The sequence below is a fragment of the Bos grunniens genome, chromosome 6, assembly GCF_055505025.1.
Source record: "Bos grunniens cultivar Pamir isolate PY7600 chromosome 6, Bosgru_T2T1.0, whole genome shotgun sequence".
NCBI lineage: Eukaryota > Metazoa > Chordata > Mammalia > Artiodactyla > Bovidae > Bos > Bos grunniens.
This window is the reverse complement of record NC_141170.1, coordinates 14,826,426-14,843,496: the sequence shown is the minus strand read 5'-3', so window position 1 is coordinate 14,843,496 and position 17,071 is coordinate 14,826,426. Positions and strand designations below refer to the sequence as shown.

Sequence of the window (17,071 nt, the reverse complement as noted above, 5' to 3'; positions counted from 1 at the left end):
TGGGGGAGAGAATACCTTATCCCAGCCTGTCCCTATGCCTGACATTGCAGGATGTTCTGCCCTAATGTTGATTCTGCTCCAAAATTCATTCATTCCTCAAGCCAGGCCTGAGTTAGACCCAAGGATGTAAGGACCAGGTCAGACCTCAGCCAGACAGACCTCAGTGGAGTGAGTGACACCACTTTGTGGACACCTGGCCTTGGGGGAGAGGGTCGATTCACCTCTGAGCCTCCACTTGCTCATCTATAAAGTGGGAGGAGTTGTGCCCATCATGGAGGGGCATCAAGGATAGAACAAGAGGAGGCATGAGAAGCACTTAGTGTCCCATGCATAGTAGGTGCTCAGTAAACGTGGGCTCCCTTGGTTGCCCTTCTTCTTACTTGTTGCCCTTAGGGGGCAACGGGGCTGGGCCAGGGCTGCACAGCAAGGTATTGGACATTTTAAAAACGGAGTTGCCTTGGCCTTGGCCATGGCTGTGCCGGGCCCTGTGCGGGTTTGGCCAGCTCCCACCCACCCTGCCATCCTGGAGCTCAGGGTCTGGTTTCCTTGCAGAGCAAAAATGCGCCACACAGCCAGGGCGAGTATGACGTCTACAGCACTTTCCAGAGCCACGAGCCAGAGTTCGACTATCTCAAGAGCCTGGAGATAGAGGAGAAAATCAACAAGATCAAGTGGCTCCCGCAGCAGAATGCCGCCCATTCCCTGCTGTCCACCAACGGTGAGGCGGCCGGGCCGGTCTGAGTGTGTGCGTGTGCATTTGTGTGCATGTATGTGTATGTGTGTGTGCGTGCATTTGTGTACATGTATGTGTGTGTGTGTGCGCGTGTGTATGTATGCCTGCTCTTGTCATCAAATGCCATTTTTCACCTCACTTATATTGTGGTCTGGGCTTGTATGTGTGCATGTGTGTGTGTGCTTGTGTACGTGTGTGTGTATGCATGCCTGCCCTTGACCATCAAGGGTCACTTTTCACCTCACTTTATATTGTGAGCATTTTCCTATGTCTTTAGAACTCCTAAAAAAATAATATTTTGAGCAGCGGGTAAGTTTCATGCAGTGAATATGGTTGCTCAGCCTCTTCCCGTGGAAGAGGTTGGACATGGGCTTATTTCTGCAGCTGTAAATAGTAGCGCCTTGAACATCTCTGTGAATAATCTGGGGGTGGACGAAGGAGGCCAGGTCAGGATAAAGAGTAAACACTTGATACAAAATTACCTCTTTGTTTCCCCCCCACCCAGAATCCCAGATCACCCCAGAGCAGGGGGTCTCACTAGATGGTGGGGGTCCTCACTTGGTGCAGGAGGAGCACTGGTGTCCTGGCCACTCGCCATCCACCTCTGGGAGACGGCCCGTGCCCCCGCCAGGCCCCTGAGGAGGCTCCAGGCCAGACCCCTGCTTCACTGTCATCCACTTGGAGGTGTGGCTCCTGGTGCCATCTTGCCTTGCCCAGTGGTGGACCCGGGGCCAGAGGCGCCCCTTCCCACATTCACATCCCCCTGTTCATCTTCCTTTACCTCACCATGCTCAAAGTTGCCTGGGGTGGGGGTTAAGACAGGCCTGACTCTGTCCCAGCCTGGGGACGTTGCAGAGTGGCCTCACTTCTCTGATCCTGTTTGCTCAGCTGGACTCCCTCTGGGGTTACAATGAGGGTGGAAGGAGGTGTCGCCCACCCAGCACCCCAAGACCAGCCAGTACTGCTCCAGAGTGGGTGAGTCTTGCAGGATGATGTCATCTGCTTCCCCGAAGGAGTCAGACTCGTTGGGGCAGCATTTACAGCCTCCCTGAAACCCATCAATCTCAAGCCACTGGCCCACCTCTGCGCTCAAACGCTGGTCCTCTCCGCACCCCCCAGCCCATCCCCTTCTCATCCCTCAGGCCTCTGCTGGGTGTCGCCTCCCACTGAGCCTTCCATGACCTCTCAGCCGAGCCAGGTGTCCCTCTCATGGGCTTTCCCACTCCTGCAGACCCCCCAGGGCTTGCTCTCTGGGGCTCCTGCCATTCCGATTGTCTGTGTCCCCTGAGGGGTGCCTGGCATGGGGTCAAGTTCAGCAAACCCCTGTCTCTGAGCCAGAGGGGCCCTTCCCAGGTGCTGGAACAGAGGTAGTGGGAGGTCCCCCACCCCCGGGACAGGTCAACCGGGGCAGGGACCCCTAATGTGGTTCACACCCTGGCCCTGCCGCTTCCCCTTCTAAAGTCAATGGCTGTTCTTGATTCGTGGGGTTATTGGGAGAATAAAAGGAAATCAGATCATAACAAGCTTCGACCTGGGCAGGCAACAGAGCTTCCTTCAGGTGTTGCTTTTTTCTTTTACATCATGTAACAGTGAGTGGCATTCTCTTCCCGCCTCTTTGGAGGAAAGGTCGGCTCCAGGAATTCCCTCACACCTCTGCCCTGCAAGCGCCTCGCCCCGGGTTCTGAATCCCAGCTTCATCCTTTCCTCCCTAGCCCATCCCTGGGTACCTGTCAAGTGTTTAATTGATACCAGTTTTCTCCCCTTGCTTCTCATCAACATGGCAGTGATGGTTTGGGCTGCCATACTTGTCAGGGTTCTTGGAGAAACAGAACCAACAGGATGAATGTGTGCGTGTGTGTGCGTGTGTGTGTTTGTGTATGAATGTAGACAGAGATATGGATATAGATGTAGATACAGATATAGATACATAGTGTTATTTGCTCAGTTGTGCCCAACTCTGCGAGTCCATGAACTGTAGCTGCCAGGCTCCTCGTCCATGGAATTCTCCAGGCAAGAATACTGGAGTGGGTTGCCATTTCCTTCTCCAGGGGATCTTCCCAACGCAGGGATCAAACCTGGGTGTCCTGCACTGCAGGCAGATTCTTTACCGTCTGAGCCACCAGGGAAGCCCATATATATACAAGGAGACGTTTATCTTCAGGAATTGGTGCACACGACTGTGGGGGCGGGCAGGTGCCCAGTCTGCCAGGTGGGCTGGAGACCAGGGTAGAGCTGATACTGCAGCTCAAATCTGAAGGCCGTCTGCTGGCAGAGCTTCCTCTTCCTCCCAGGACCTTGGTTTGTTTTGTTTTGTTTTCTGCTAAAGCCTTCAGCTGATTGGAGGAGACCCACCCACACTGTGGAGGATAATTTACTCTATGGATTTAAATGTTAACGTCATCTTAAAAATACCTTCAGGGCAACAGCCACACGTTTGACCACATATCTGGGTAGAGTGGCTTAGCCACGTTGATGCCTACTGTGAACCATCACAGCTGGTGAAGTTGATGTTCTTGGCAGGATTCCAGAAAAGTGAGGCTTCGGGAGAGCTGAGTTTCTGGATGGGTGAGATGCTTCTCAGAAATAGGAAACCACATAGGGCTTCCCTGGTGGCTCAGAGGGTAAAGCGTCTGCCTGCAATGCGGGAGACTCGGGTTTGATCCCTGGGTGGGGAAGATCCCCTGGAGAAGGAAATGGCAGCCCACTCCAGTATTCTTGCCTGGAAAATCCCATGGACTGAGGAGCCTGGTAGGCTACAGACCATTGGGTCGCAAAGAGTCGGACACGACTGAGCGACTTCACTTCACTTCACTTACCCTCTTTGGTCTGCCTGTGAAGGGTGAAGAGCAGGAAGCTTCGTTAGGATGGTCTTTGTGGAAATCAGTTGAGAGACTGATAACTGCCCTTGAAAGGGCCATGCCCTTTGATGCAGCAGTATCACCTTTGTGATCAGTTGTGAGGAACTACCCACTCCAGTGTTCTTGCCTGGAGAATCCCAGAGACAGGCGAGCCTGATGGGCTGCTGTCTCTGGGGTCGCACAGAGTCGGACACGACTGAAGTGACTTAGCAGCAGCAGCAGCAGCAGAGCGTGGTTACAGATGTTCCCTTAGCAAAGATGGGCACATCAGTTTAGAGAAGGAATTAAATTAGAAAGAACCTACACATACAAGAGGGCTTCCCAGGTGGCTCAGCAGTAAAGAATCCATCTGCTAATGCAGGAGACTCAAGTTCGACCCCTGAGTCAGGAAGATCCCCTGGAGAAGAAAATGACAACCCATTTCAGTATTCTTGCCAGGACAGTCCCATGGACAGAGAAGCCTAGTGAGCTGCAATCCATGGGGTTGCCAAAGAGTCAAACTGAACTTAGCCACTAAACAAAAACAACGGTACATCCAAGAACAGGATAAGGTTAAGCCACTTGTGGGTAGATGCATCCTTATCTAGTGGGCTCAGCAGGTCCTTCATTTTCCATGCCGGTGCTCATCATGTGTCCTGTTTCACTTTGTTCTGGTTTTAAAGATAAAACTATCAAACTATGGAAGATTACCGAACGTGATAAGAGGCCCGAGGGTTATAACCTGAAAGACGAGGAGGGGAAGCTTAAGGACCTGTCCACGGTGACGTCACTGCAGGTAAGACGTCGCACAGGGTGGGTTCCCGCAGCAAGGAGCAGTCTGTGCTTTGTTTATTACACAGCGAGGATCTCAGAACGGGAAGGGCCTTTGAGATCTGAATCACTGTTGGGTTCCTATCCCAAACCTCAGCTGGGCTGCTCACTAGCTGGGTGTCCTTGGTTTCCTCCCCAGCAAAGATCGTCTTCCTTCTAGAAGTCATGTGACGATAGGGGAGGTGATGCGTCTCCAGGAAGTACTCTCAGTTTCACCCGAGGTGGAGAGCACGTCCTCTAACTCCTTATTAACCAGAGAGGGAAACAGAGGCCCAGAGACAGGCAGTGACTCACCCAAAGCCACTCAGCAGAGCAAGGGGCAGAGCCGGGAGAACCCATGAGCAGAGCTTTGCGGGTTCCAAGCCCTTTGCCAAGGGGCAGAGTGGCACCTGGAACCTGCGATATTTGCCGCCTTTACAAAGGCGGCTGCAAAGATTGCTGTTGACGTGAGAGCAGCCAGGAAGGTCAGGTGGTAGAGCCATGCGAAGGCAAACTCTTGCTCCCAACTCGACTAAAAGCAAAAGGACTCATCTTTCTCCAGCGGAGAGGCTGTGAGATATGAAGGAGTTCTGGAGTCGCAGGACCTGGGTTCAAGTCCTGCCTCCACCGCCTCCTGCTGGGGTGACCCTGGGCAGGGCTCTCAGCCTCCACAGGCCTCTGATTCCCCATCTGGAACAAGAACAAACACTTCGTGGAGAGCGTGTGTCTCCCAGGCACTCTGGCTATAAAAACCCATTCAGTTCTCAGCAAACCCCTGTAGAGTGAGTACATGATTGTCATCCCCATTTTACAGACGAGCAAACTGAGAGCTGGATCCAAACCCAGGGAAGTCTGGCTCCAGAGTCAGCATCGCAGTCTCCTTCGTGAAAGGGAAGTTAGGTCCCTGCCTCATGGCAGAGTCACAGGCACGGTTATCGGCTTCCTGCGGGAAGTACACGGAGGCCACCTTGTCCCTCCCTGACTTCCAGAACCATGCCAGGAAGAGAGTGGGTGCTTTCAGTCACCCATGTGTTTGCTGGAAGTGATCCCAGATGCATTCATTCGATCATACTTATTGAGCACCTGCTGTGTGCCTGGCCATGCAGTGAAGGACCTGAGTTCGGATCTGGTCTAAGTTTGGGGCAGGTCCTGCTCAGGGAGGGGACCTCAGAGCCCCAAGACGGGGTGAGGTTCAGCATCAAGAGGTGACTGCTCTCCTTGGCCTATTTGAGATGTGCTAAGTTTGCATCTCACAGAATGCTTTCTCCCTGGGTTCTTACCTTCCCTCTGCGTGTGTGACACTCCAAGAGGCAGTGGTACAGCCTGGCACCAGGGCGGTGCTACCCACTGCTGCTCCAGTGGCCACGGGCACTCCCCTGCTCTGTGACTCAGTTTCCTCACCAGCAAACTGGAGATGCTGGCCCGTTTTTTTCTGCCATGACTTAGCAGCCGCCTGCCCAGTGGATTCATAAATATGAAGTGGTAATCAATGTTGTCCCCAGAAGGAGGAATAAATGCTTAAACACGCTGGTCTCTAAATGATTGGAAAATTGCACACATAAATTCTGAGAAAGAGGGGAAGCCAATTAGCTTTGATGCTGAATAACAGGAGTGAGGGCACCCCCTGCCCCCCTCACCTCCCAACCCCAAGAAAGTTTATGAGGGCTTCATCTGGTGGGAGGATGCAATTATCACCTCTTGATTGGCCTGGCATTTGCGCGAAGCCAGTGGCCCACGGGAATCTTGTTTATTTCTCTCCCACCGTCTGAGATTTTTCTCTGCATGTCACACATATCCCAAGCTGGCAGTCGACTCTAAACTAAGGCTGGAGGAGAAGAAAGAGGGAAAGAACCTGACTGCCTGGATCTCTCCTTATCCAGCCTCTCACCTTCTCTCCTCCCCATTTCACCCAAGTCTCCCCAACCATGTACAGCCCTCTACCTAACCTGGCCCGTTCATGCTGGAGGCAGCTATTATTTACTGAGAGCCTGCTCTGTGCTAAGCCCTGTGCTCCGGGGTCCCAGAGCTGAGCAAGGTGAGACTGAGTTCCTATCCTCTAAATGTACCCAGCCTTTCAAGGAAATAGACATGTAGTCACCCCCAAGCTGGAGGTCAGCTCTGTGACACAGGGACACACAGATAGGCCTTTCTCTACCCTATTTGGTGAACTCCTATTCATCCTTTAAAACCCTATTAGCCTCCACCTCTGTAAAGCCTTTTCTACACAAGCCAGATAAATCCTTATCCTTCTCTGTCCACTCTGGCCTTTTGTGTCCTACACTACTTTGTCCTTACTGATCATGTGTCTGTCTTCCTGCCCCTCATCTTGACTAGACTGTCCCTCTGACAGGGTAGGGGTACGGGAGAAAGTTTTATTCATGAAACCTTCAGGCCTTCACAGCAGTTATCTCTTCCCTCTTCTTCTCCTTTCTTTACTTAACAACTTTGAAATTTGGTCTGAGGGCGGTAGTGTCTGGCTGGAGCACTGGGTGACCTGTTCTGAGGTTGTCAGGGGGAAACACTGTTGCTGGAATGAGGGATTACTGGCTGTCGGAGTCCCAGGGAGCCCCAGGCTCGGTTCAAGGGTAGGCGGGGTCAGCGAAGGTCCCCTGGGCCAAGGAGATTCTCTTGGGTCCCACATGAGCTCAGGTTCAATCCCCACAGCATGTCTCAACCCGATCCCATACATCACTTCCTGGTCACCCTTCCAACCTAGCTCAGCCCCTTCTACTCGGTCATCCTGCCCCCTCAGCTGTTTTATTTTTCTTTGGAGCACATACCACTACCTGAAACCACCCCCTCCCCCCCCACACACACACATACTCAGTCTATTGTCTTTTCTCCCACATGAGTGTAAGAAGCGGACCCCTGATCACCTGACCCCTCCCACTTCTGATGGGAGTCATGCCTTTCTATTAACACCTAGTGCTTGCTCCTGGAGCTCAGGAGCCCTGCAGTTAGCTGCCAAAGGTCTGCATTGCCCTTCACTGAAATCTGCTGTCTTCCTCACTCCAAGCCTGGCCTCGCTGCCTCTCTCTTGGACACAATTTCCATTACCCCTACAGCAGCGCCCCCCACCCCCCTGACTGCCCAGGACCCACTCTGGAAACTGTGGCTGTGTGAGCCCTGGCCTGGCCACCCCTGGCCACACCCCGAGGAAGGGGGAGGAGGGTACTGTGTACCGAGCAATGTTCCAGGCACACTTGACTTGCATTAACTCCTGGATGCCCTGAGCAGGCACTGGCATCACCCTGGTTACAGATAAGGAAAGTGAGGCCCAGAGAAGTGAAATCTGCAGTGGAGGTGACACCAGTAAGTGGCCGGGCAGGGTTGAAGCGGCAGTCAGGTTTCAGGTCTACACCTTTGCACGGTGATACCCTCGGGGGCAGTCACACCTGACTTCTGGCCCTGGCTCTGTCATTTTCTTCCTCTGCGTCTTAGGAAGTCTGGTTCATCTTGGCATCTAGTTTTCTTATTGGTGATGTGGGGATGGCAATGTCCAATTCCTGGACATCGGGTCCGGGCCAGGACTGGGAGATATCAATGAGGCCGTGCCTGTCTGTCTGCACCTTTGAAGACCTCACGGTTTACTGGAACTGGAGGTCCTGCCCAACACACCCCGCAGTGCACGCTGAGAGCCCTAAGAATGGTGCAGTGTGTGCAGCGTGCTAGGGGTGAGCAAGGGTGTGACACCCAAGCAGGCAGGCTGCACATCCAAGGGGCTATAAACTCCAGATCTTGCAGGAGGATTTGGGGTTCACTATGAGAATCCCATGGACAGGGGAGCCTGGTGGGCTAAAGTCCATAGGGTCGCAAAGAGTCAGACACCACTGAAGTGACTTAGCACGCACAGGTGTCCCAAAGGGGTGAACATTCCAGGCAAAGGGCATGGAGGGAAGCAAAGGCATGCTATCTGACAGTGTCTCCGGGAGTTCGTACCTGTTCAGCTAACACTGGCGGCTATCACAGCCTCAGCATTCCAGGGCAGAGCACACAGAAATGTGTTTCTCACTCATGGAAAGCTCTGGCTGGGCATGCTGGATGGCACACCGCTTTCCTACAGGGACACAGGCTCCTTCCATCCTCTGTGCCTCCATCCCTAAAGCTTGGATCCTCACCTTCCGGCTGTGGACGGGGAAAGAGGCAGAGAAGGTACTGCTGCTGCTAAGTCACTTCAGCTGTGTCCGACTCTGTGCGACCCCACAGACGGCAGCCCACCAGGCCTCCCCGTCCCTGGGATTCTCCAGGCAAGAACACTGGAGTGGGTTGCCATTTCCTTCTCCAATGCATGAAAGTGAAAAGTGAAAGTGAAGTCGCTCAGTCGTGTCCGACTCTAGCGACCCCATGGACTGCAGCCTACCAGGCTCCTCCTTCCATGGGATTTTCTAGGCAAAAGTACTGGAGTAGGGTGCCATTGCCTTCTTTGAGAGAAGGTACGGCTGCCTCTTAACTGCCTTGGCCCTCAAGTGCGGGGCGTCACTGTATTCACACCCCATTGGTCAGAACAGTCAGGTAGCCACACCCAGCTGCAAGGGCAGCTGGGAAATGGAGTCCCTGTCTGGGCAGCCAGTTGCCTATGATCAGTTCAATATCAGTTCAGTTACTCAGTCATGTCCAACTCTTTGCAACCCCATGGACTACAGCATACCAAGCTTCCCTGTCCATCACCAACTCCTAGAGTTTACTCAAACTCATGTCCATTGAGTCGGTGATGCCATCCAACCATCTCATCCTCTGTCATCCCCTTCTCCTGCCTTCAGTCTTTCCCAGCATCAGGGTCTTTTCCAATGAGTCAGTTCTTTGCATCAGGTGACCCAAGTATTGGAGTTTCAGCTTCAGCATCAGTCCTTCCAATGAGTATTCAGGACTGATTTCCTTTAGGATTGACTGGTTGGATCTCCTTGCAGTCCAAGGGACTCTCAAGAGTCTTCTCCAACACCACAGTTCAAAAGCATCAATTCTTTGGCACTCAGCTTTCTTTATAATCCAACTCTCACATCCATACATGACTACTGGAAAAATCATAGCTTTGACTAGATGAACCTTTGTTGGAAAAGTAATGTCTCTGCCTTTTAATAAACTTTCTAGGTTGGTCATAACTTTTCTTCCAAGGAGCAAGCGTCTTTTAATTTCATGGCTGCAGTCACCATCTGCAGTGATTTTGGAGCACCAACCCCCTCCCCCCGCCAAAAATAAGGGAACACAAATGTTTGGTGGACAATCTGGCTCTGCCACAGGGTCTTCTCCTTCCCTTTTAGAAATGAGGAAATTGGGGGTGCAGGAGGGTTTAACCATTCATTCAAAGTCACACAGCAGGCTCAGAACCAGTCCCAGGAGGCAGTGCAAAGGAGGTAGGCATTCCTGCAGGGCTGGCACTTTGGACGTAGCCACGTGGCACTGCTTACTTCTGACGCACGCAGGATGGACAGTCACTGGCCACACTCCCGGTGTTTTGATCACGCAGCCCTGGATGTTTCCTGCCAGCACCCCTCCCCCATCGCCTTCCCCTCCCCCCAGACCCGCCTCCCCGCCCCCAGCTCTGACCGCCCCTCCTCTCCCACAGGTGCCCGTGCTGAAGCCCATGGACCTGATGGTGGAGGTGAGCCCGCGGAGGGTCTTCGCCAATGGCCACACCTACCACATCAACTCCATCTCCGTTAACAGCGACTGCGAGACGTACATGTCCGCGGACGACCTGCGCATCAACCTCTGGCACCTGGCCATCACCGACCGGAGCTTCAGTATCCTTTCGTGCCGCAGCCCCGCCGCCGACTCCATGGGCTGGGCGCACCCGGGTCAGGCATCAGTTGGCCTGTTGTAAGGGGCTGGCTCGGGGGGCTGCCGCGTTGTTCCGCCTCTTCAGGGGGGTGCCTCCTGGCTCACAATGTGAGCGAGGCCCAGGTTTGGAATCATGATGAGTTTATTTATGAAAACTTTAAAACTGAGGCTGCTGAGGGTTACCTTTGACCCTTCACCTCCTCCAGGGGTGACCCCCATCATCTGGGGGACTCACAGGGTACCGAGAAGGAGATGGAGACCTGGGTAGACCTCCACAGTGGTGGTGAGCTGAACCACCAGCCCATCAGGCCTTGCATGCTCAGAATAAAGTCCAGGAGAAAAGAGACTGGCTGTCCCTGAACTGTCCCACCAAGCTCCCAGCTGGCACCCCACAGGCTCTGATTGGGCCTCAGGGACACCCCTGAACCCATTACTGTTGGGGATGCAATGCTCTGCTTGGCCAGGCCCCTCCCTGGTGCTGGAGGGGTCAGCTCCTCCCCAGGACGGTGTCTGAATGTGGGAAGGGGTGGTCTCCTGAGAAAAAACAGGCACTGTTCCAGGAACTGGGGGCCCCTGAGATAGGTGGCTTGGACAGAAGGCCACTGCCATGCCTGACCTGCTTCCCAGCAGAAAAAGGTGAGGTGCCACACAGGAGCTCCAGGTCTGCAAATGGGGCAGGTGTGGGACTCACAGGACTGCAGCTGGCCATCCTCAGCTCTCTGCGCAGCACTCTACAGTTTACAAAGTGGCTTGTCATTCACAACCTCACTTGGTGTTCATGGTGGACATAAAAGCTGCAAAGCAGTGGCAGTGATATCATAGCCTATTTTATACATGAAGAAATGCATGCTCAGAAAGACACCCCCCCCATCCCCCAGCAGGGACAGAGTCCCTTGGCCTGGCCCAGTGCTCTTTGCCGTGCCCTCGGGCTGTGGTGTTGGGACAGTGACTCCCACCTCCTAGAGCCCGGATTTCCTTATCCTAGGACTAGGGTGGGGTGGTAACCTCTGCCCGATCCATCTTCCTGCGCTGTTGTAAGGACCGTGAATGCCAAGGCTCTTTAAAAATTACAAAGCCCTGCATCTGTGTAAGGGGTTATGTTTCATTTCATTCATTTAACCATCAATTCCTCTTCTGTCCCAGGCCCCATGCTGAGGTCCAGGAACACAAGGGCGAATGAAAGAAACTCAGTTTCTTCCTCTAGGGCACCTCTGGAGGGACACAACGCTGACCTGGGTGGTATCAGAGATGCAAGCCTTGCTTGTAACTCAGGTCTGCACTCTCTTCCTGGGCTACCAGGGAGGACTGAGGAGTGGGCAGGGTTAGGATGCTTCCAGTGGCTTGAGGAGGCTGCTGAGGGTTCCAGGGTGGGTGAGGGGTTGTGGGTGCACATGATGAAACAGAAAAGTGGGAGGTCAGGACAGCTGCAGCAGGCCTGGTTGACGGTGTGAGTAGGGGACATCCTCCTGGGGACCACCGGTCTCCAAACATTGGTCATTCGCAAACCCCTTTTGCAACTATGACTCTGTCTGTACACGGTGCATTATTTCATTTTCTTTTCTAATTTTTCTCATTTTTATTAATTTTCTTTAAATTAAGTGGCTTTAATTTTACCTAAATCAGTGCATTTGGAAAGGAACATTAATTTTACTACCACAAATGGAAATAAAATGTATCAACACACATAAGTAGGAGGGAGTCATAGAGATAAATGCCATGAAAACAAAACAAGGGGAATAAAATCCATCCTCCACCCTGTCTGGTAGATCTTTCCGTGATGACGGAAAAGTTCTCTATTTGCATTTGTAGGATGGTAGCTGCAAGTCACGTGTGCCTGTGGAGTACCTAAAACGTGGCTAGGGTGACTGAGGAGCAGAATTTCTCATTTAATTTAGTTTGAAAGAATTCATGCTGCTGCTGCTGCTAAGTCACTTCAGTTGTGTCCAATCCTTCACAACCCCATGGACTGCAGCCTACCAGGCTCCTCTGTCCATGGGATTTTCCAGGCAAGAGTACTGGAGTGGGTTGCCATTGCCTTCTCACTTTGAGTTAAATAGTCACATGTGCAGACTTTATAAATGTGTGTTAGACGAGGCTGGTTCTTTCTGTCGGACCTGGGGATGAAGAAGGGATTCAGGTGTTAGAGATATGATTGCACAAATAGATACCTTCTCCCTCATTCAGTAAAAAGACTGGAAAGTGATTGAAAGCCTTGCTTGGTATCTGGATCTGTGTTCTGAAAACTGTCTACCTCCTAACTGCTGTCAGGTGATAAGAAGCTACTGAAGTACCCTAAGGAGAGGAATGGGCTTCCCTGGTGGCTCAGATGGTAAAGAATCCACCTGCAATGCAGGAGACCTGGGTTTGATCCCTGGGTCAGAAAGATCCCCGGCAGAAGGGAATGGCAACCCACTGCAGTATTCTTGCCTGGGAAATCCTATGGATAGAGGACCTGGTGGGCTACAGTCCATGGGGTTGCAAAGAGTCAGACACAACTGAGTGACTGACTTTCACATCACTTTTCACTTCAAGCAGGGCATTAGTACTGGTCAGCTTGCAGAGGGGTCCCTCAGGCTGTGGATGTATGTTGTGGATGGACTGGATTCTAGCAGATAATTCTGGAATCCAGGTAACTGAGTAGACCAGGGAGACACGGACCTGGGTAGGGTAGAGTGCGGCCATGGGCAGGAAGCCGTGAGATAGATGGATAGTTAAAATGATATTTGTAGATATGGGCCTGTATCAGAACTGTCTTTTAGACCACGGTGGCCACAGGACATTGGAACAGGTTAGTTGTTATTAAGAAAAGAGGACTGATCCATCCCAGGACTGCAGGCAAATCTGCCAGTCATTACTGTCAGCTTCGTGTGCCATATCCACTCAGTGGAGAGCATGCCATTCACTAGTATACTTATTGAGCCCCTACTGTGTGCTAGGCCCTGTGTTGTTGTTGTTCAGCCACTCAGTCGTGTCTGGCTGTTTGTGACCCCATGAATCTGCAGCACACCAGGCTTCCCTGTCCTTCACCAGCTCCTGGAGTTTGCTCAAATTTATGTCCACTGAGTCAGTGATGCCATCCAACCATGTCATCCTCTTTTGTCCCCATCTCCTCCTGCCCTCAATCTTTCCCAGCATCAGGGTCTTTTCCAATGACTTGGCTCTTCCCATCAGGTGGTCAAAGTATTGGAACTTTAGCTTCAGCATCAGTCCTTCCAGTGAATATTCAGGGTTGATTTCCTTTTGGATTGATGGTTTGATCTCCTTACAGTCCAAAGGACTCTCAAGAGTCTTCTCCAGCACCACAGTTTGAAAGCATCAATTCTTCAGCACTCAGCCTTCTTTATGGTCCAACATCCATACATGACTACTGGAAAAACCGTAGCTTTGACTAGATGGACCGTTGTTGGCAAAGTGATGTCTCTGCTTTTTAATATGCTGTCTAGGTTTGTCATAGCTTTTCTTCCAAGAAGCAAGGGTCTTTTAATTTCCTGGCTGCAGTCGCCATCTGCTGTGATTTTGGAGCCCCCAAAAATAAAGGTACAGGCTAGGCTCTGTTCCCATTGCTTAAATTAGAGAGATAAAGATCCATGTCCTCTTGGAATGGACATATAATTTAATGTTGATAAACCATTAATACAATAAACAAGCAAATATCCAGTACATGAGCAGGTGATAAGTGCTATGAGGAATGAGAGGGACCAGAGAGCATGGCCGTGTGAGTTTTTCTCCAGCCCCATTTTCTTTCATGTCTGCAGATGCCCAGGGGATGGAGAGGGAGCCAGGGTGGTGGGTTTGCAAAATGAGGATGCAGACATGGGGCTGATGGTATATGCAAGGGAGTAAAAATAGTGACTGGTCCCAGAATCTCAGCCAGCAGAGGAAGTGAGGGCTGGAGCATCAGTAGATTGGGGAGTCCCCATGGGCACCCAGAGAGGCTTCCTTGACTGCAGATCCTGCTATGTGACTCTGTTAGACCTGTGTATAGACCCTAATTTTGTGAAAATGAATTGTTAGTTGATCCAAATACACAAGTGTTTTGGCCCGTAGGGGAGTATGAGCATTATAGCATGCTGGTGATGCCAGGGCCGGGCTCACAGCAACCCTTGTCTGTAGGACCTAAATACCAATTAGGCAGACAGAAGGGGCTGAGTGGAATCTCCAGGGCATGTGGTGGCTGTGGAGACGTCCCTTGATTAGATCAGCTCATCAGGGACCCGGGTTGCATGAGGCACTCCCCATGGCCTGCTGCTGCTTCGCTACCAGAGTGACAAGACACAGGGACCCAGAGCAGAGAGGCCTGGCACCATCCCATGGCGTCCAGCCTCCCCCTGGCAAGAAAGGTGTCAGAACTGTGGCTTGTAGGTGTGATGACGAGTCTGATAGTAGCTGGGTAATTAGAAAAGGCGTTTCATTTCCAACCTAGGAGGAGGCCAGAAAAGCTGATGTGACTCCACGCTGAGCTGGGGAATTGCTCTGAATTTTGAAATACCTTTTGAGCAAGTACTTCCTGGCGGACTCGGGACCTGGGGGCTCACATTCCTTTAACTCTTACTCTTCAGTGTCTTGATTTGCTCTGGTGCTGCTGTTCAGTCCCCCAGGCCCCTGGGAGCTTTCTGCTGTGTTTCCATCTCCTTGTGTCCAAACAATAACACTTTCTGTGCACACGTGCTAAGGCACTTCAGTCACATCTGACTGTTTGTGACCCCATGGACTATACCCTGCCAGGCTCCTCTGTCCATGGGATTCTCCAAGGCAGAATACTGGAGGGGGTTGCTATTTCCTCCTCCAGGGGATCTTCCTGACCTTGAGATCGAACCCACATCTCATGTCTCCTGCACTGGGAGTCTGGGTCGTAACACTTTCCACTTGGGTAGAATTGATTTTCAGCAAAGGTTTTAAGAGAAAAGGAAATCTTTTTAATAAAGAAGAAAAAGTGGGCATTATTTTGACCAGTAAGAATAGTGATAGAGTGGATTCAGAGGACCTTTCCTCTTATAATTCTAGAATTGGCTGCTCTGAACAGAGGAGGGGAGACTGGTACTTCCTGAGCCTCCACCATGTGCCAGGCACAAACAGGTGCTGTGCCTTCGTCTGTCAGCAAGGCCCCAGCCTCCTTGCCCTCTTTCACCCACAACATGGAAAGAAACGCCAAGCCCTTTCCATCCTCCCCCGATGGCTCTGGAATCCTGCCCTCCTCACCCTGGCCAAGGCTCAGCTCAGGCTGCACCCTTCCTTCCTGGACCGTTGCCTGAATTCCACCTTGCCTGCTTTGCTCAGCAGTCAGCCCTCCACAGAAGCTGGGAGAATGGTTCATCACCACCTCTGGTCTGACCACATCAGTCCTCTTGGTAAAGCTCTCAGTGGCAAAGCCATCTCGTGGTAAAGCCATCAGCTTCTGGAGAATGTCCAAATCCCTCCACAGAGCGCTGCAGCTCTTGGTTACCCTCACCCGCCCTCCACCCCTCACTCACCTCCCCTGGTCTCGTGTATCAGGCTTCCCCACACCTTCGGGTCATCGGGTTTCCCCTCATGCTGGTGGATGAGGGCGGTGCTCAGCCTTCCCTGGATCATCCTTTCTCCTTCCAGTCCACCTGGTTGGCTCCTGTTTGCCCACAAGCATCACTCACAGCCCCCTTTGCCCGGTCACTTCTCCTCTGTCCACTCTGGGCCCCTCTCGGGCTGCTCCGAGCCCCTCTGGGCCCACACTCCCGGGTCACACTGGGATTTTGTCATCTGTTAGTAGGAACATCTCGTCAGTTTTCTGATGAAACTGCTGTGATGAGGAACCCAGGCTGAGGCCTCTCTGTGTCCCCACACATAATGGAGGGCCTGGCACATGGTAGGGGCTTATGAATGGTTGCAGGTGGTGATTTTGGAGGAAGTTCCCAGTTTCCACAGTTCACAGGTCTTCGGATGTAGATGCCTCCTTGTAAGTCTGGGCTCCAGCATGAGGGCTCTGGGACCCCAGACACTAAAGAGAAGCAGCTGGGCTCTGGGGTCCGGCAGAATTGGGCTCAGATTCAATTTCAGTTATTGCAAAATGGGCCAATTTTCTTATCATGTAGATATTTGTAAGGAATAAAGGGATCATTCGCATAAAGGGGTCTGGCAGTTGGCTGGCATTAAAGCCCCCTTAGACCACTCCTTAGGCTCCTCAAATACTTAAGGCTGCTTTTCATAAAATCCCTGCATCTTCTGGAATAGTTGAAGCCCCTTTTCCCCAGTGCCATCACCACATCTGTTTAATCAACCTCTCATGTCCTTTAATACCAACATTTTGAGGCTCTGAGGCAGTGCTGGGTGATTTTTCTTGAGTCTGAAAATCTTAGAGGTAACAGATTGCGCAGGCCTCAGCTGACGGACCCCAGCTTTATTTTTAGCACCCAGAGACTTGTATAGATGGTTCAATTGATTTTTCTCTCCCCTGAGCGATCTCTCATGGTGGAAGCTGGCACCACACCAAGCCACAGCCTGGAACAAATTTCTAATTCTCATGTATGGAGCAGGTGCTGAAGCTCGGCTGGATGGTGAAGCAAATCCAAATTCTTAGTCAGCACCCAGCCACCTGTGGGCTGGGCTTGTTCTCTGCACAGAGAGCCAGAGAGGAGACTGACCAAGGCTCCTCTCCATGCCGAAACCCTAAAACCTGGGGTTCAACCCTGCCTTCGACACTCCCTTGCCCAGTGACACTGCCTGTCACTCAGGCTTTCTGAGCCTCGCTTTTCTTTTCCATTTGATAGTGTGTGCCTCCTGTGCTGGGGGCTGTGATAGCAGAATGGCTGGTGAATATAGAGCCTGATGTGCTGTAGGCAGGATCCACATAGGCCCATGACCACTGTTAAGAACCTTACAGGCTGCCTCTTCTCACCCTGCCACAGAAAAGGAAAGTGGGGTGTGTCCACACAGAAATGCC

At 52.1% G+C, this 17,071-nt stretch overlaps 1 protein-coding gene across 2 annotated transcripts in view; it reads left to right on the top strand.

Moving 5' to 3' along the window:
* Positions 1-17,071, top strand: part of PPP2R2C (protein phosphatase 2 regulatory subunit Bgamma) — a 167,791-nt gene that overhangs the window by 108,236 nt on the left and 42,484 nt on the right. For both annotated transcript variants that reach the window (XM_086407517.1, XM_086407516.1), the window contains exons 3-5: positions 553-718; positions 4,254-4,366; positions 9,944-10,121. In XM_086407517.1, coding sequence (XP_086263643.1) covers positions 553-718; positions 4,254-4,366; positions 9,944-10,121 — 457 coding nt within the window. The remainder of the gene's footprint in view (positions 1-552; positions 719-4,253; positions 4,367-9,943; positions 10,122-17,071) is intronic.